The following is a 20,000-nucleotide window of genomic DNA, read 5'->3' on the forward strand; positions in this document are numbered from 1 at the left end:
TTTGTTGTCATGTTGTGACATTTTGTTGTCGTGTTGTGACTTTTTGTGGTCGTGTTGTGGCTTTTTGTTGTTGTGTCGTGACTTTTTGTCGTGTCGTGACTTTTTGTTGTCGTGTTGTGACTTTTTGTTGTGATGTGACTTTTTGTCGTGTCGTGACTTTTTGTTGTCGTGTTGTGACTTTTTGTTGTGATGTGACTTTTTGTCGTGTCGTGACTTTTTGTTGTCGTGCTGTGACTTTTTGTTGTCGTGTCGTGACTTTTTGTTGTCGTGTCGTGACTTTTTGTTGTCGTGTTGTGACTTTTTGTTCTCGTGTTGTGATTTTTTGTTGTCGTGTCGTGACTTTTTGTTGTTGTTTTGTGACATTTTGTTGTCGTGTTGTGATTTTTTGTTGTCGTGTCGTGACTTTTTGTTGTTGTTTTGTGACTTTTTGTTCTCGTGTTGTGATTTTTTGTTGTTGTGTCGTGACTTTTTGTTGTTGTGTTGTGAGTTTTTGTTGTCGTGTTGTGACTTTTTGTTGCTGTTTTGTGACATTTGTTGTCATGTTGTGACATTTTGTTGTCGTGTTGTGACTTTTTTTGGTCGTGTTGTGGCTTTCTGTTGTTTTGAGACTTTCTGTTGTGTTGTGACTTTTTTGTTGTAGTGTAGTTACTTTTTGTTGTTGTTTAGTGCCTGTTGTTGTGTTGTGGATTTTTGTTGTTTCTTGATTTTTTGCTGTTTATTGACTTTTTGTTGTTGTTTAGTGCCTATTTGTTCTTGTGTTGTGACTGTTGGTGTATTGCATCATTGACCCTCCTGGGCTTCCGTACATTGGCCAGATGGAATGTTTTTTTTTTTTTAAGTATATTTTTTCCTCTCGTCTCCTTGATTGAATGAAATGACTCTCTTCTCTCCTCCTTCAGAAACTAATCAACATCTCGTCTGAAGTCATGAATATTCACATCGTCCCCACTCAGACCCGCCACTTCCACACTACCTACACCAAAAAGGTGATTTGATTATGCTCTTTTATTTTGAAAAAAAAAAAAAAAACAACTCCTCCACTTATCTACAAGTGCAATCAGAATTTTTTTTTTTTTTTTTTTTTTTTTTTTTTTAACTTCTTCTTCCACCCCTCCTCCCAGTTCCGGCTCATCCCGGGCCTCTGCTACACGCTAGAGGTGGCGTTCTGCCCTGACGAGTGGCGCTACTTCTACGACTGCGTCCGGGTCCACTGCCAGGTTCGATTCCCGCGCCGATTTCTAGCTTCACTAGTTTTATTTAAATTAGTGTTGTTGTTGTTTTTTTTTATCTTAAAAAAAGCCATTTACAGTTAATAATAAGCTGTTTTAGTACCTTCAACACTTTTATTTTGGAAATACTTACCATGTTTTTAACACAAAAAGTAAAAAAAAAGAAAAAAAACAAACTCAACTCCACATTGCGCCGGAACCTGAACATAGTGCCAGGAGTTTCAAACATAGATGTGTATGTAAAGACTGGTAGTCTCAACAATGGAGCTGAGCGTCCTTTCCCGGCGGCCATCTTGGTAGGGGCAGCTGGCTCACTCAGAACACTGAGTTCATCCCCTTTAATAACTACACTACATAAAAATCCAAATCTGAGCAAGCCTATTGAACTTATTTTGAGTTAAAAAGTTCTCATTTTGCTAAATTTAAGATAAATTCTCTGAAAAATTATTTTTCATCAAGATAGAAGGACTTGATTTAAGACAAGTTCTCTGAAATCAAGACAGTTTTCTCTTGTTCTATTGGTAGATTTTTTATTTTTTTTTACTTAAATTAAGGGACTTTTACTTTGAAATAAGTAAAAAAAAAATCTGCCAATAGAACGAGAACAATAATATATAAAGTTCTTTGATTCTTGTCATTCATCAGTATTCAGAGTCATAACTTCATCTCTGAAGTTTAGAACAACCTGATCAGGTTCTAGCTGTTAAAGTGGATGAACGAGCCACCTGCCCCTACCAAGATGGCTGCCAGGTGAGGACATTCAGCCCCATTGGCGAGGCGTCTGGACTGCATAGCTCTGTATCTATATGTGAAAGTCCCTGGAGAGAAGAGGGTCAGTTAGTGCTTCATGACTGGTTGTAGTTACTTTTTGGATCTTAACAAGCTACAAACAAAACAAAAACAAAAAACATCATCCATGTTTAGCTCTTCCTCTTCTTCTTTTTCCTGTTTCTTCTTCTTCTTCTTGTCTTCTTCTTCCTGTTTCTTCGTCTTCTTCCTGCTGTTTCTTCTTCTTCCTGTTTCTTCTTTGTCTTCTTCTTCTTCTTCCTGCTGTTTCTTCGTCTTCTTCCCGTTTCTTCTTTTTCCTCCTGTTTCTTCTTCTTCTTCTTCTTCTTCTTCTTCTTCTTCTTCTTCTTCTTCTTCGTCTTCTTCCTGTTTCTTCTTCTTCTCCTTCTTCTTCTTCTTCTTCTTCTTCGTCTTCCTGTTTCTTCTTCTTCTTCTTCCTGCTGTTTCTTCATCTTCTTCATCATCTTCTTCTTCTTCTTTTTCTTCTTCTTCTTCTTCCTGTTTCTTCTTTGTCTTCTTCCTGTTTGGTCTTCCTCCTCTTCTTCCTGTTTCTTCTTCTTCTTCTTCTTCTTCTTCTTCTTCGTCCTGTTTCTTCTTTGTCTTCTTCCTTCTTCTTCTTCTTCTTCTTCTTCTACTTCTTCCTGTTTCTTCTTCTTTTTCTTCTTCCTCTTCTTCCTGTTTCTTCTTCTTCTTCTTCCTGTTTCGTCTTCTTTTTCTTCTTCCTCTTCTTCCTGTTTCTTCTTGTTCTTCCTGTTTCTTCTTTGTCTTCTTCCTGTTTCGTCTTCTTTTTCTTCTTCCTCTTCTTCCTGTTTCTTCTTTGTCTTCTTCCTGTTTCGTCTTCTTTTTCTTCTTCCTCTTCTTCCTGTTTCTTCTTGTTCTTCCTGTTTCTTCTTCTTCTTCTTCGTCCTGTTTCTTCTGCTCCTTCTTCACCTCCTCCTCCTCAGGGGGAGGAGAACCTGTTGGTTCCGGTTCATGCCTACCCCGTCTTGGACGACCTGAACATCCCGACTCGCATCGACCTCCCAGCCGTCCCGCTGGGACACAGGTGTGTGTGTGTGTGTGTGTGTGTGTGTATTTCCTGACCTCCCATCATGCCATCCCATCTATCCCATCTATGGTGGACCAAAAGGTCCAATGACCCAACACACAGGCAAAAGTCACAACACGACAACAACAAAGCCACAACACAACAAAAACTCACAACACAACAAAAACTCACAACACACCAAAAAGCCAAAACACAACAAATACATGACTTTTTTGAGTTGAGACTTTTGTTGTTGTGTTGACTTCTTGCTGTGGTGTTGTCTTTTGTTGTTGTGTTGTTTTGTGTTTTGACTCCTTGTTGTTGTGTTGTGGCTTTTTGTTGTCTTGCGACTTTAGTTTGTTGTGTCGTGACTTTTTGTTGTTGTGACTTTTTGTTTTCATGTTTTCACAGTTTATTGTTGTGTTGTGGCTTGTTGTTGTTTTGTTGCGACTTCTTGTTGTGTTGTGTCTTCTTGTTGTCGTGTTGCAGCTTTTTGTTTTGTGACTTTTTGTTGTTGTTTTGTGACTTTTTGTTATGTCTGGACTTTTTGTTGTTGTTTTGTGACTTTTTGTTGTCACGTTTGACTTTTTGTTGTCGTATTGTGTCTTCTTGTTGTCATATTGTGTCTTCTTGTCGTCATGTTGTGCCTTCCTGTTCCCTTTGTGCTGTGACGTTTGTCCCTTCTGAACCACCGTACCGTCTTTCTCTCTCTCTCTCTCTCTCTCTCTCTCTCTCTCTCTCTCTCTCTCTCTCTCTCTGTATCATCTGACCTCTCTCTCCCCAACAGCCTCCACCACCTCATCCCTCTGCGCTGCAGTCGCCCCATTGCCTTCCAGTTTCAGGCCTTCGTCCTCCAGCCCCACCCGGCCTTCTCCGTCCAGCCGATGGAAGGTGAGGAGAACGAACCCCACCACCACCGCTGTCTGGTCTTCCTCAAAACGCTGACTCCAGATTCCAAATACTGATATAAAGCAGCATTCCTGGTCTGGGGAGTATCTAAGACAATTTTTTTCTACTCCGTGGGAACCTGGAACGACTCTCAAAGAGTGTTTGTAGTTGGATGAAGGTTCAGGAATCAGGATTGTTGAGGGTTTTCAACTAAATGAGCATCAAAAAGAAGGAATCAACTGAGAATAGGGATTAATTTGTTGAGAAAATCTGAACAAATGAGTTTGTTCTTATCTGGTAGAGTCTTCTTTGTCAGTTTTTGGCAAGTCAACGAAAATTCAAAGTTGTGATGAAATTCAAAGGAAATGCTTCAAAATGGATCCAGAAACAGTATAAAATAAGTATCAATCAATCAATCATAATTAATTGATTGATTGATACTTTTTTTTCCGATAGTAATCCAATAGTCTCTTCTTGGTTGGTTTTGGGCAAGTCAATGCAAATTGAAATCCATATCGGGAAATTCACAGGAAATGGTTCAAAATGAATCCAAAAACATAATAAAGTATCAATCAATCAATCATGATCCATCTTGATTGATTAATTGATACTTTTTTCCTTGAAAAGCAGCGTTCCTGGTCTGGGGAGTATCTAAGACGTTGTTTTTTCTACTCCGTGGGAACCTGGAACGATACTCAAAGAGCGTCTGGCTGGATGAAGAGTCAGGAGTCAAGATTTTTTAGGTTTTTGAACCAAAAGAACATCAAAAACAAGGAAGAAATTGAGAATAGAGTTTAATTTTTTGAGGAAATCTGAACAAATGGGTTCATCCGAATAGTAAGCCAGTTGTCTATTCTGCGTCAGTTTTGGGCAAGTCAACGAAAATTGAAAGTTATGTGATGAAATTCAAAGGAAATACTTTGAAATGGATCCAGAAACAGTATAAGTACCAATCAATCAATCAATCATGAATAATTGACTGATTGATACTTTTTTCCTGATAGTAATCCAATAGTCTCTTTTTGGTCGGTGTTTTGGGCAAATTGAAATACGTATCGGGAAATTCACAGGAAATGCTTCAAAATGAATCCAAAAAACAGCATAAATAAGAATCAATCAATCAATGATGTTTGATTTCTACTTTCTTTTTATGCTGCAGAGGTCAAAGGTCATGTTTAATGCGCTCCACCCTCTAAGGATGAGCCAACAGACCTGTAAACGAACCCAAATAAACGCAATCAACAAGTTTCTCGCAATCTTGTTGGGTTAAAAATCCTTGAATTGAAATCCAAATGGTTCTGAATAGTCAATAATTATACACTGTAAAAAATATTCTCCCAAGTAGAATGCTGTCTGTCCACAAAGGAAGTAAATTTAATTAAAAAACAAATCTGTTGTTAGAATTTTAAATCATGAAATAAGTCTCTGTATCTTAAATTAATGTTAAATCAAGTGAGATGAGACTTTTTGACTGAAAACAAGATGAATAAATCTTTGAGTTTTTTTACAGTGTAAATAAGTCAGTTAGCAATATGTGAATTTAGGTGAGTTTATTTTTTGAACTGACACTTTTGGAGGATAAAAAGTGGATTTATGGCTGAAAAAATGAGACATTTGGAAGAAAATAAGTGTCAAAGTAAAAGTTTTGGTGAAAAAATATAAGAAAATCTTCTGTAATTGTTGATTAAATACAAAAAAACAACATACACTGTAAAAAGATGTGGCCTAAATACAAGATATGAACACTAAATGTAAGAAAACTAGTGTTGGTTAGCCATTGCTAACCACTAGTTCCCGCTAGCTAACCCTCCTTGCTTTGCTCCGCCCCCTCCAGGTGAGATCCCGGCCGGCGGCGAGGCGGGGGTCACCGTGACCTTTCACCCTGTGCGGTACGAGACGTCCCAGGCCACTGTCCAGCTGGTGGTCTCCCAGTTCAGCTCCCGGCCGTTCCTCTGCACCGTCACCGGCAGCTGCTCGCCCAGGTGAGCCGCGCGGACGCCATTTTGGATCCGGTTTCCTGTTTCTGAAGGCAATTTCAGGCATTTATTTTTGGTCTTTTATTTTGTTAGTATTTTAAGGAAATCCGGTAAGGTACTATTTTTGTCTTTGGGCCAGATTAGACCTCCAGGCGGCCATTTTTTCTGGCCCACAAGCCCTAAGGTTAGCCATGCAGCGGCCATTTTGGATCCAGTTTCTGTTTTTTTAAAGCTAATTTGAAGCATTATTGTTAGACTTTTATTTTATTTGTATTTTAGGAAAATCCAGTAAGGTGTTATTTTTGGCTTTGGGCCAGATGGGACCTCCCCTGAGCCTTATGTTTGACACCAATGGTTTTTGTTTTTTGTCATCACATCATATGAATTATTTTACAATTTGTGGTCTTTTTTTCATTAGTATTTTAAGAAAACCTAGTATTTTTTTTTTCTTTGGGTCTGATTGGACCTTCAGGTGGCCACTTTTTGGGCCCACGAGCCTTATGTTTGACACCAATGGCTTTTCAGCACACTAATTGAAATATTCTATTATTTTTGGTGTGCAGGAATATACAGGAAGTATATTAACAAAACCCTGTTGGGAATTTTTTTGTCATCTTTGGGCCAGATCAGAGCTTCCAGGCGGCCACTTTTTGGGGTCATGAGCCTCATGTTTGATACCCATAGCATTTTTTTTTTCCAGTTACATTTGTGGAAATATTCTATTATTTTTGGTCTGCAGGAAAAAAAAAAACAGGAAGTGTTGTAAGAAAACCCTAATAGGAATTTTTTTTCTTTGTCTTTGGGGCCACATGGGACCTCCAAGTGGCCACATTTTGGCCCACGAGCCTTATGTTTGACACCAGTGGCAGGTTTTTTATCACATTAATTGAAATATTATATCATTTTTGGTCTTTTATTTTATTGGTATTTTAAAAAAAAAAGGATTTTTTTGTTTTTTTTGTTTTTTGTCCTTTGGGCCAAAATGAGCCTCCAGATGGCCACTTTCTGGTCCATGAGCCTTATGTTAGACACCAATAGCTTTTTTATTTATTTATTTTTTTTTTTTTGGGATTCACGTTCATGGAAATATTTCATTTTAATCTTCAGGAAGAACCAGTAGTTATTTTAAGAAGACCCATTTATTGTCTTTGGACCAGATCGGACCTCCAGGCGGCCACTGTATGGGTCCACGAGCCTGATGTTTGACACCCATGGCATTTTTCTCTCACATTAATAGAAACTAAATCCCCCCCTCCCTCCTTCCCCCAGAAGAAGCGGCGTTGGATGGTTTCCCGTGAGAACGCGGCTCCGTCCGTCCCTCAGCCTCTTATCTCCGTTAATAATTGACGGAAACATCAGGAAAGGAAATACACTGTAAAAAAAATCCAACAAATCAAAGAAAACTAGTAAATTTTACAGTGTAACAAGTCTGTTCATCATAACAGGGTGACTAATTTAAATCTGATAAATATACATATATATATACATAAATACACACACATATATATATATATATATATGTGTGTGTGTGTATTTATGTATATATATGTATATATAAATATACATACATATATACATATATACACATACATGTATATATATATATATATATATATATATATATATATATATATATATATATATATATATATATATATATATATATATGTATGTTTGTTTGATATTTGACAGAAAAGAGTATTATTTTGGAATTTCTCAAAAGCTTGTGTCAACATCTGGAAGTGTTAAAAAGGAGAAAAATTAGGGCTTATTGAATTTTTAAACAAATTTTTTTTTTTTTAATTTAAAATTTAATTTATTAAGGAAAAATATTTATTATTTGTTAAAAATTATAATTATTTAATATTTATTTTTGGATTTGTTTTCAATTTTAATTATTACACTGCAAAAAAATGAGAGAAATCTTTATTTTGACACTTATTTTCTTCCAAATGTCAAATTTTTTTCAGTCGAAAATCCACTTTTTATCCTCAAAGTCTCAATTCATTAAATAAACTCAACAAAATTGGCATGTTTACATCTTACTTTTATACACTATAAAAACTCCAAATTTGAGCATCTTGGATTTCGGCAAACTTTTTTTTTTTTTTGTTGCAGTGTAAGAAGTCTGTTCATCATAACAGTCTGACTAATTTAAATGTTTGGTTCTTCATCCACTGCTGCTCAAAAGATGAGAAAAATTGGGGCTTTTTTAAATAATATCTTTTGAAATTGAATTTATTTTAAGACGAATTAAAAGAAAATGAATTTTTAAATCTTTATTTAAAATTCAAATCAATATTTATGTATTTTTAAATTTGTTTTATCTTAATTATTGGACTGTGAACAATTGCAAAAATGAAAAGGGAAAAAAATCTTTCATTTCTTCACCAAAACCTTTATTTTGACACTTATTTTCTTCCAAATGTCTCATTTTTTCAGCCATAAATCCACTTTTTGTCCTCCAGAAGTGTCAATTTATTAAATAAACTCAACAAAATTCACATATTTACAGATTACACTGTAAAAACTCAAAATCTTACCAAGTTCATTCAACCGGATTTGAATATCTTGGATTTGGGCCACAGGTTTTTTACAGTGTATAAGAAGCCCAAACGTCAACATAAACAAGATGAGCCACAGTGTTTCCAGATTTAGTAGATAATTAGATAAACAAGAGCTAAAAGCAAAGAGTGTTTTTGAAAATTTGCGTTTTCTCCCGTTTCCATGGAGACAGTCGGTGTTTTCTAAAAGTTTTGTTTTCTCCCGTTTCCACGGAGACAGTCGGTGTTTTCTAAAAGTTTCATTTTCTCCCATTTCCATGGAGACAGTCGGTGTTTTCAAATAATTACGTTTTCTCCTGTTTCCATGGAAACTGTGTTTTTCAAAAAGTTGTTTTCTCCCGTTTCCATAGAGACAGTTGGAGTGTTTTCGAAAAGTTGCGTTTCTCCCGTTTCCATAGAGACAGTCGGTGTTTTCGAAAAGTTGCGTTTCTCCCGTTTCCATAGAGACAGTCGGTGTTTTCGAAAAGTTGCGTTTCTCCCGTTTCCATAGAGACAGTCGGTGTTTTCGAAAAGTTGCGTTTTCTCCCATTTCCATAGACAGTCGGTGTTTTCGAAAAGTTGCCTTTTCCCTCGTTTCCATGGAAACAGTGTTTTTAAAAAGTTTCTTTACCTCCCGTTTCCATAGAGACAGTCGGTGTTTTCAAAAAGTTGTGTTTTCCCTTGTTTCCATGGAAACAGTCTTTTTAAAAAGTTGCTTTTTCTCCCGTTTCCATAGAGACAGTCGGTGTTTTCGAAAAGTTGCGTTTTCTCCCGTCCCATAGAGACAGTCAGTGTTTTCAAAAAGTTGCGTTTTCTCCCGTTTCCATGGAGACAGTTGGAGTGTTTTCAAAAAGTTGCGTTTTCTCCCGTTTCCATAGAGACAGTCGGTGTTTTCAAAAAGTTGCGTTTTCTCCCGTTTACATAGAGGCAGTCGGTGTTTTCGAAAAGTTGCGTTTTCCCTCGTTTCCATGGAAACAGTGTTTTTCCAAAAAGTTGCACTGTCCCCGTTCCACCCTCTCGTCCATGACATCACCCGTCGGTGTCAAATGACCTATGATGTCATTTCCTGTCCCAGCCAGGACAGGAAGTGGTGCCCGGCCGACCCCGGCAGGCCGCCACCCACCTCCCCAGCTCGACCAATCAAAATCCGACGCCGATCCACCAGAGAGGCCGAGCAATCAAAGGCAACGCTCATTTTCTCTGACCGCAGAATCTCATTGGTCAATTGACTACGTCTTTAAATTGAATGCTGAATTTTCCTACAGTCGGCGGTGGAGCCTGAACGCCTCGTGGACGTGAAGAAGATCCTGATGAGAGACTCATCACAGCCGAGCAAGTTTTTAAAACTGGTTTTCGTTTTACTGGATTCAAGATAAATTCACTGAAAACTTATATTTCGTCAAGATAGAAAGACTTGATTTAATCAGGACAGTTTCCACTTCTCTATTGGTAAATTATTTAACTTATTTCAAAGTAAAAGTATCTTAATTAAAAAAAAAAAAAAAATCAATCAATAAAAAAATTATTCTTCTGTCGGCAGATTTTTTTTTAATTAAGATATTTTTACTTTGAAATAAGCCAAAAAATTGTGTTCTTGGCAGATTTTTTTTTTAATTAAGATACTTTTATTTTGAAATAAGTGAAACAAATCTTGTTTTATTGGTAGATTTCTGTAATTAAGATGCTTTTACTCTGAAATAATTAAAGGAATTCTTGTTCTATTGGCAGAATTTTTTAAATTAAGATACTTTTACTTTGAAATAAGTACAAAGAAATCTGTTCTTTTGACAGATTTTATTTTCTTTCAGATACTTTTACTCTGTAGATTTTTTTTTAGTTATTTCAATTTTCACTTGCTCTGTTGTCAGATTTTTTTCTTAAATGAAGATACTTTTACTTTGAAATAAGTAAAGAAATTCTTGTTCTATTGGCAGACATTTTTCCTTAAATTAAAATACTTTTACTTTGAAATAATAAAAAAATGTCTCATTTTATTGGTATTTTTATTCTTCCTTCAATTAAGATACTTTTACTTTGAAATAAGCAACAAAAATCCATTTGTCATTGATATTCTCCAGCCGTATCCAGCAGCGGCGTTGAACCGTCAACCCGGCAGCTGAAGGAGGCGCTCTTCACTAAGTCGGTGCAGCGGGACGTGAAGGACGAGCAGGAGAACCGCCTCCGATGGTAGGTTCTGTTAGAATTTAAATCAGTTGTGTTTAAACGTAAGGCCCGTGGGCCAAAACCAGGTCCTCAGAAGGGTCCGATCCGGCCCCTGCCAGTCCCATCATTTCATCAACTGCACAAGAGAAGGAAAAGCTTTAATCATCCACTAGCTTTGAAACTTTTTCGAAAAGCTCTGTACTGTCACTGCATTCTCCCTTGACTCTTGTGTAAACACACACTTAAAAACACAGCTGAACTTTGACCTTTAACTAGTTTGATGCCCCTGATTTAAACAGAAATGAATGAGAACTCATGACTCTAACAGGCGGTTCTTGTTCATATTTTCCTCTCAGGCAGGTTCGTGTTGGAGCAGAGCCGATGACGGAGAGAACCAGGAGGCAGATCCTGGACCAGAGAGAGACCGGTCTGCCTTGCTCAACGGTACAACGGCACCAAACCACAGACTGTTAAAAATCTCCCATCAAGACAAAACTGTTGTTTACCCATCCATTATGGCCGACCTCTGCAAGTGTTTTCCTCGGCATCTGATTGGACGACACGGTCACCAGATGTGTTGATAATTCACCACTCAACTCATGCTAGTGCTAAATAAATAATAATAACAAATCCCTCCCAGGAAGAAGAGTCACTGCATGACTAGAGATGGGGATGATGTACTAGTGTGGCTGCCATCTTGGATGGGTCTCATGCATTCACTTCGAATGAGGAAGGAATCTGGAAGGCCGCCATCTTGAATGGATCTCGTGCGATCACTTCCATAGAGGAAGTAATTTGAAAGGTTGCCATCTTAGATAGGTCTCATACATTCACTTCTATTAAAGAAGGAATCTGAAAGGCCTCCATGTTGGATGGGTCTCATGCATTCACCTCCATAGCGGAAGTGAGCTGAAAGGCTGCCATCTTGGATGGGTCTCATGCCTTCAGATCTATAGAAGAAAGAATTTGTAAGGCCGCCATCTTGTATGGGTCTCGTGCATTCACTTTTAAAGAGGAAGGAATCTGACAGGCCGCCATCTTGGATGGGTCTCATGCGTTCAGTTCGACAGATGAAGGAATCTGAATAGCAGCTTTCATATAAATAGTGCTGTCAGTTTTTATCGTGATTAATTGATGCAGGGCTGTCAGTGATTAATTTTTCAAAAATTGCGATTAATTGCAGAATTGGAGTTAGTGACAAACTGGCTCAAAGAAAAGAAATTGGAGACAAAAGTGATGCTTTTGTTGTTTAGACATTGTTTTTTTTTCATCCCTATGCATATATATATATATATATATATATGGTTTTACCGACACAGGTGAGGAGCGGCGGCTTTGGACTGGAGGAAGACATCGCCGCTGGACGCCCCAGGCTGTCCTCAACGCCGGTGGTTCGAGAAGCGGGACAGGTGCCGCGTCGCTTTTCAAACATTTTTACCTTAAAAAGTTGACCGTTCATTAAAAACATAATGATTAATTTAGATTATTTCCTTACACCTCCATCATTAAAGCCCTAATATAAACATAATCACAGAGTTATCATCACTATATATGGGAAAGTGAACTTTTTTTTGGCCAAATAAATTAAACAGCAGCCGCCATCTTGGATGGGTCTCCTGTGCATCCACCTCTATAGAAGAGAGTCTGAAAACCCAAATTTTTGAATATAAAATCATGTCTACTGCTTTTAAGAAACTAAATCGTGTGAAAATCAGTTCCAAAATCAACAAATAGTGTTAAAAACATATTTTTCTTATATAGAAAGAATAAAATCATGGCTGACTTTTCACCATTTTCAGCTGATCTGTGACACTGCAGGTTAAAATGAATGATGTGATAACAATAGGGATTAAATGGCCGCATCACGCCGCCATCTTGGATGGGTCTCCACATGCATCTACTTCTATAGAGGAGAGTCTGAAAGCCTAGCTTCCTGGAATATAAAATCATGCCTGCTGCTTTTAAGAAGCTAAATCATTTGGAAATTAGTTCCAAAATAAACAAATTGTGTTAAAAAAATGTTTCAGTGATGTGATAATAATAGAAATTAAAAATCCAAGTCTGCCGCCATCTTGGATGGGTCTCCAGTGCATCCACTTCTATCGAGGAGAGTTTGAAAATCCAACTTCCTGGAATATAAAATCATGTTGAATGTTCATGTAACCGTGTGTGTGTCTGTGTGTGTGTGTGTGTGTGTGTGTGTGTGTGTGTGCGCCCTCCCCCCACAGGCCCCCGAGGGACGCCCGTCCTTCCAGTTCTACACCGCCCCCCGCTGGGCGCAGCGGCGACGGGCCCTCAGACTGTTCCAGCAGGCAGCTCGCAAGGTACCGCCCCCTGTTTCCCTGCCAAATATGCAAATGATCTCATTTGCATATGAACGCCCGGGACCTTTTTCCATGACTCATGTTCTTTACAGTTCAGTCAGCTTTACTTTACGCTGCCGGTTCAATTCCCGATTGTTTCTATAGATTTGTTTTTTTTTTGTTTGTTTGTTTTTTTTTTCTTTGCAAGAAATTCTCAGTTGAGCATCTTTTTTAAAAAAAATTCCACAGATTTTGATCCGTTGCCGTGGCGACCGGATCCTGGAATCCCTGAAGAACCCAAAGAACCTGCAAGGTCACCGTCTCACCTGACCTCTTTATGCAAATGAGCACCGACGGCGGCGTCCGAATGAATTCAGACGCGTAGACGCCCGAGGAGACGCGCTATTTTTACACAACGTATGGAAAAATGTTGATTTTTAAGAAGTTCTCCGTGTTTGATTTAAAGACGAAACGACCGCCGAGGTGGAAATCTCTCCACGCAGAATTTTTCCTTCTACGTTCCCCGTTTTTTCTACTGAAGATCATCCAACGGTGAGTAGAAATAAGATTAATGTAAGTTATTATTGCTGTCAATTTAATACATTAATTAGATTAATTAATTACACCGCAAATTAATTTGTTAGATTAATTATAGCGTACTTTAGAGAAATGTTTATTGTAACAATTATGGAACTTCCCAGAATTTTTATTCTTTATTTAGGGACCGAAAGGAGATATGAGATTAAAATGTGACGAGATTAATTAGTTAAAAATCATGGAATTAATTAGATTAATTGCTTTGATCATCTGATAGCACGATCAAAATATGCTATCAGGTGAAGGGAAGGTGAGATGGTGGGCTTGGTTTGATTCCACTCCTAATTACCCAGAAGCCTCTGCTAGATGAGCCAATCAAATGACAGCGTTTGTCTCCTTGACGACGGCAGGCTGGCGTTGAGTCGGCGCCGCTGCCAGTGGATCCCGTCCAGGTGACCGTGACCACGAGTGTTCCTTTCTTCAAGCTCGAGGTATGAAATAAAAGAGTTTTACAAGTGCATTATGGGACTTTATTTTGTACAGGTGCATTATGGGAAATTGTTTTTTTTCATCCAGTCCAGGTGCATTATGGGACATTGCTTTTTCATCCAGTACAGGTGCATTATGGGACATTGCTTTTTCATCAGTACAGGTGCATTATGGGACATTGTTTTTTTCATCCAGTACAGGTGCATTATGGGACATTGTCTTTTCATCTCTGTGCAGCACAGGTGCATTGTGGGACATTGTTCGTTGTACAGGTGCATTATGGGACTTTTTTTTATCCCTGTGGAGTACAGGTGCATTATGGGACTTTTCTTTTCATCCCGATGCAGCACAGGTGCATTATGGACCATTGTTTTTCCATCCCTCTGTATTACAGGTGCATTGTGGGAGATTGAGTCAATGCAGGTCCATTGTGGAACATTGTATTTTCATTCAGCACAGGTGCATTATGGGACACTGTTTTTCCATCTCTCTGTATTACAGGTGCATTATGGAACATTGTTTTTCCATGTAATACAAGTGCATTGCGGGACATTGTTTTTCCATCCAGTTCAGGTGCATCATGGGACATTGTTTTTTCTGTGTTTCCCAGGTTCCTCAGCACTATAAGCTCATGAACTACCAGCCCGTCTCCACATGGGAGGCTTTCACCTCGTACATCCCCGCCGCTCCGGCCCGAACGCTTCGCCCTGTAGAGCCGGTAAGGAACAGGAGCCAGGAGCCAAAAAAGACCTATCCATGACGAAAAGGGATGATAATGGTGACGTGCAGAAAAGCTGTAATTCTGGCAAAATTCCAGCAGGGGGTGGTGATGTTGGTTTCAAAAAGAGCCTGAGTGTCAATGAAACCCGTTGAAAAATACAGTCTATGGATGATGTCACGTTAGCTCCGCCCATCTTTTATATACAGTCTAGTGATGATGTCACTTTAGCTCCGCCCATCTTTTACATACATTCTGGTGATGACGTCACTTTAGCTCCGCCCATATTTTATATAGCTCATGGAGGGCGTCACGTTAGCTCCACCCATCTTTTTACATACAGTCTAGTGATGACGTCACGTTAGCTCCGCCCATCTTTTACATACATTCTGGTGATGACGTCACTTTAGCTCCGCCCATATTTTATATAGTTCATGGATGGCGTCACGTTAGCTCCGCCCATCTTTTACATACAGTCTAGTGATGACGTCACGTTAGCTCCGCCCATCTTTTACATACAGTCTGGTGATGACGTCACTTTAGCTCCGTCCATCTTTTATATACTATCAATACTTTTGACCCCAGCAGGACCATCAGGTGACCAGCAGTGCCATAGCTCCGCCTCCAGACCCCGCCTCCTTGGAGGATAAACCCCTCCCCTTTCTCTCCTTCTCCGCCCCCGCCTCCCTGCTTGGCCCCGCCCCTTCAAACCCTCTCCGGATCTTCGTAAGTAACCAATGGGGTCGAACGGCCGTCCGATACCGGATTCTAACCTCATGGCGGTTCTTACAGAACCCGGCGCCCGGCCTGCGGGCGTTCAAACCCCCACCCAGGTACCTGGAGAGCGAGCTGGAGTCCCACCTCTGCCCCCTGGACAGGTAGCGGCGGCGGCCATCTTTGTTTTATCCATCAACAGAGGACGGTTCAAGAGCTGTTTCTCCTGTTCAGGTTCTCAGTCCCCTTGAGCAAGGCATGCGGTATGAAGAGACTCACTCCAGCCAATCAGAAGATGATTCCAGAGCAGCAGGTCAGTTGATACTTGAAGAAAATAACTTTCTCACTGATAAAAGTGGAAATTTGACCAAGTTTTTTAAACGTGTTCTGAGTGAAAATGTGTCATTTTACTGGATGTAAGATAAATTCACTTAAATATTATATTTCATCAAAATAATAGACTTGATTTAAGAGAAATTCTCTGGAATTAATACAGTTTTATCTTCTCCTATTGGTGGATTTCTTTTGTTTTTTACTGATTTCCACAGTAAAAGTATCTTAGTTTTAGGGGGAAAAAATATGCCAATAGAAAATACATATTGTAGATTTTTTTTTTTTAACTTTACTTCAAAGTAAAAGTATTTTAATTTAGTTAAAACAAAAATCTGCCAACAGAATGAGTGAAAATTATATATTTTTTTGGTTTTTTCAAAGTTAAAGTATCTTAACTTAAGAAAAAAAATCAGTCAGAAGAACAAGTGGAAATTTTCAATTTTTTTATTTATTTAAAATGACAAAGCAGCTGGATTTATTTCACTTTAATGCTTAAACAAATATCCTAAAATGTCTAAAATTAAGTGAATTCTTGCATAAAATAATGATTATTATATTATTTTTGTTACTTTTTATTTAATTTAGTAACAAATGTATACTCTAATCAACTTCTTTGGTGGAATTACATGTTTTTTTCTTGAAAATTAAGTGAATCTTTTTTATAGTATATAAGGAAATCAAGACAGTTTTCACTTTTTTTCTTAAATTTAGATACCTTTACTTAATGAGTAAAAAAAATCTACAATTTTCAGTTGTTTTACCGTCCGTTTTTTGTCTTAAATCAACGTGCTTTTAATTTGTAATAAGTAAAAAAAAAATACAAATTTGACTTGTTCTATGTGTTTTTTCCTTTCTTAAATTAAGATACTTTTACTTTGAAATAAGTTTTTAAAAAAATCTACAGCTTTCAGTTGTACTTTCAGTTGTACTTTGAAATCAGTTAAAAAAATACATTTTTCACTTGTTCTGTTGGCAGATTTATCTTAAAATAAGATGCTTTTACTTTGAAATGAGTAAAGAAATCCACCAATAGAAGAAGGTAAAACTGTCTTGATTCCAGAGAACTTCTCTTAAATCAAGTCTTTTATTTTGCTGAAATATAATTTTTGCATGAATTTATCTTAAATCCAGTAAAATGAGACACTTCCACTCAAAACAACTTTCAAAAACTTGTTCACATTTAGATTTTTTATTTTTTACAGTGCTCTTCAAGGTTTCTGATATATTTTCGTCCTGTGACCCTCAGATGACCCCAGAGGTCACGACCTGGAGGGGTTTCAACTCAGCGCCCCGGTTCAGCCGGCAGGATTCAACCAGAGGGTCTCAGTGGACCAGGTAGGCCATGGGTCAAACATAAGGCCTGTGGGCCAAAACCAGCCTATCAGAGGTTCCAATATACACACACACACACACACACACATACATATATGTATATACATATATATGTATATATGTATATATATATATATATATATATATATATATATATATATATATATGTATATATATATGTATGTGTATATATATAATATTTGTTATACAGGTTCCGGGGCAACATCCGTCCACGAAATAATATAATGATAGTAATAAATAAATAAATAAATAAATACATATATATATATATATAAATACATACATATACACACACACATATATGTATACACACACACACACACACATATATATACATATATATATATATATATATATATATATATATATATATATATATATATATAATATTTGTTATACAGGTTCCGGGGCAACATCCATCCACGAAATAATACAATGATAGTAATAAATGAAAATATATATATATATATATATATATATATATATATATATAGATACAGCCCCTTTAAGAATTCGAGCCAGGTAAACTTTGCTTACCGCATTGGCAGATTTTTTTTGCTCAATGCAAGAAATTTTGCCCAGATTTAAGAGTATTTAGCTTATTTCTAGTAGGGCTGTTTTTGCAGTGCACATTTCCTCATTGTCCCGTTTTATTTTTTAAACTCCAGTTTATATAACTTCAAAAAAAAAAAAAATCACAACATGAAAGAAAAAAAGACCTGAGTTTTTAGCGTCACTCTCGGAGCCGCTTAGTCTCTGCGTGTCCGCCATTATGGCTCCCACCCCTCCTGGCTACGCTGGTGTTGTTTACCTGACCAATGGAACGCAGCGAATAAACCCCGCACGACGCAAACGACTGCGCTCCGGCTGCCCTGTTAGCGAGCGCAGACTACTTGCAGCAGACATCTGCTCTCTCTCCGGGTTAGGGTTTTTTTTTTTTTTTTTTTTTTACAGTTTTTTTTAATAATTGCACAATCGCACCCCTTTTGCGATTACGTAATTGCACGTGCTGACATTGTGATTGCGATAATCCTGCAGCACTAATATCTATGGTGCAAAAATAGGCTGTAATTAATGCATAATGCATTTTTTTTTTGTGCATTTCACTCTATTTTGCACTCTTAAAATTTACTTTATTTTAAAATACAAGCATTTTCCTTGGATTTTTTTTTTCTTTTTTTTTTTTGTATTTCAACACAATTACACCTTAAAAAAAATAAAAAAAACCGTAGTGTTTGAATTTAAAGGCTATGACGGCTCTTATTTCACCGGGTCCAAACCCGCTCCAGATGGAATCCAGTGTGGTAAAATAAATCCTCGTGGACGCAGGTTGTTGGTGGCGGCAGTGAGACCTGCGGGCGCCGTTCCAGAGCAAGCCGCCGCCGCCGCCACCGAGGTGAAAGCTCCCCGCTCCCCGCTGACAGAACTGAATTATGGTCAGCAGCTGGAGCTCGTCACTCCGCCGGGAGCCAGGGAGTATTTACCCTGAACTGAAACATCGTGGGCGCAAAGCATCATGGGAGCTGAAAGCACTTGTTTTAAGAGTTTCAAGTGCCCCTCGAAGGAGATTTTATAGCTGTTTCTCTGTTGAATATATTTTCACTGTGAGCTCTGAGCTGGGATCGTCAGATGTTGCCATGGAGACCAGCTCCACTCAGCGGCCATGACAGTGAGTCAGCAGTTTTTCACGCAGCGCGCAGGGTTGAAGAAATGTTGTTTCTCGAGAACCGAGACGTGAAATTGAAAAATCTTTTTTTACTGTGAGCGTCGAAACCCTTTCATGGATTTATCCTGAGATTTTCATGTCTGTAGGATCTTTCATCCATCCCCAGCGAGTTTGTAAAGATGTGTGAACTTTTGGAGTCAGATGAGAAAATCTCTCTCCAAAATGCATTGGAGCGGATGGGAGAAAATCCCGCACTCTCCTCAAACAAACGCATCTGGAGAGAGAGCCGTTTGAGATAGAGACAAAATTAAAGTATTGAGAGAATCACGAGGAAAATATCTACATTTTGATGTATGTAACACATGTAAATATGTTAAGGTAGAGGCAAAGATGTGGCAGATTGCTTTTGAGAGGAATGAATGATTGAATGTTCTTCAATCATGAATGTTTTGTGATCAAAAAATAATCAAATTAATTAAAATATGAGTAATAAATCTAATTAATCACATTTAAAAACATTAAATTAATTTTAAAAAACCTCAAATTAATCACATTTAAAAAAAATCTTAATGTCAGTATATCATTAATTTCATGTTAATTTTTATAACGTGTTAATTTGTGGTGTAGTTGATTGATCTAATTACAAAATTCGTGATTAATCTAATTTAAAAAGTATAAAAAAATCATCCAATTTCTCTACAAAATCTCCATTTAAATAAATAATTTCACATTATTTTTTGAGATGTTAATTTACAGCGTGATTACTTAATCTAATCTAAGCCATTAACCTAACCGCCCTGCTGGAACGTGGATGACCTCCCTGCCTCTCCTCCTGAATCCAGGCCACAGAGCCATGATTAATTCAGCCCGGGGTCTAAATGGCCGCTGAATAAGTCATGGTGTTTGGATGTAGCGGCTCAGGGAAACACGGCGTGGATCAGCCCGCCTCTGCTGTACTCTGTCACAACCGCTTCCTCTCAGGTCTGCACCCATCTCTCTCTCTCTCTCTGGAACGCCGTCATTCCAGGCGACGTTTCCGTGAGAGATCGGACCGGACGGCGGTTTAATCAAACCGTTTCCACTTTCCCGGCGTCGCATGATCTGCAGAGCGAAGCACCGATCCGCACCGTAGCTGGAGAAAAAGTTTCCCCTTTCCCTTTGCTGCTCCACTATAACAATAGGAGGTGTGTATATTAATATGTATATATATACATATATATACATATATGTATATATATATATATATATATATATATATATATATATATATATATA

At 37.9% G+C, this 20,000-nt stretch overlaps 1 protein-coding gene across 1 annotated transcript in view; it reads left to right on the top strand.

Annotated features, from left to right (window-relative positions):
* cfap221 (cilia and flagella associated protein 221) overlaps positions 1-20,000 on the top strand; it is a 24,720-nt gene that overhangs the window by 2,233 nt on the left and 2,487 nt on the right. The window contains exons 3-21 of the mRNA XM_030085731.1: positions 900-986; positions 1,122-1,217; positions 2,960-3,060; positions 3,830-3,933; positions 5,765-5,912; positions 9,525-9,633; positions 9,715-9,781; positions 10,528-10,636; positions 10,969-11,056; positions 11,932-12,021; positions 12,841-12,936; positions 13,165-13,228; positions 13,382-13,467; positions 13,863-13,943; positions 14,552-14,659; positions 15,248-15,385; positions 15,452-15,537; positions 15,608-15,686; positions 16,953-17,041. Coding sequence (XP_029941591.1) covers positions 900-986; positions 1,122-1,217; positions 2,960-3,060; positions 3,830-3,933; positions 5,765-5,912; positions 9,525-9,633; positions 9,715-9,781; positions 10,528-10,636; positions 10,969-11,056; positions 11,932-12,021; positions 12,841-12,936; positions 13,165-13,228; positions 13,382-13,467; positions 13,863-13,943; positions 14,552-14,659; positions 15,248-15,385; positions 15,452-15,537; positions 15,608-15,686; positions 16,953-17,041 — 1,826 coding nt within the window. The remainder of the gene's footprint in view (positions 1-899; positions 987-1,121; positions 1,218-2,959; positions 3,061-3,829; positions 3,934-5,764; positions 5,913-9,524; positions 9,634-9,714; positions 9,782-10,527; positions 10,637-10,968; positions 11,057-11,931; positions 12,022-12,840; positions 12,937-13,164; positions 13,229-13,381; positions 13,468-13,862; positions 13,944-14,551; positions 14,660-15,247; positions 15,386-15,451; positions 15,538-15,607; positions 15,687-16,952; positions 17,042-20,000) is intronic.

Source organism: Salarias fasciatus, assembly GCF_902148845.1.
Source record: "Salarias fasciatus chromosome 23 unlocalized genomic scaffold, fSalaFa1.1 super_scaffold_20, whole genome shotgun sequence".
Lineage (NCBI taxonomy): Eukaryota > Metazoa > Chordata > Actinopteri > Blenniiformes > Blenniidae > Salarias > Salarias fasciatus.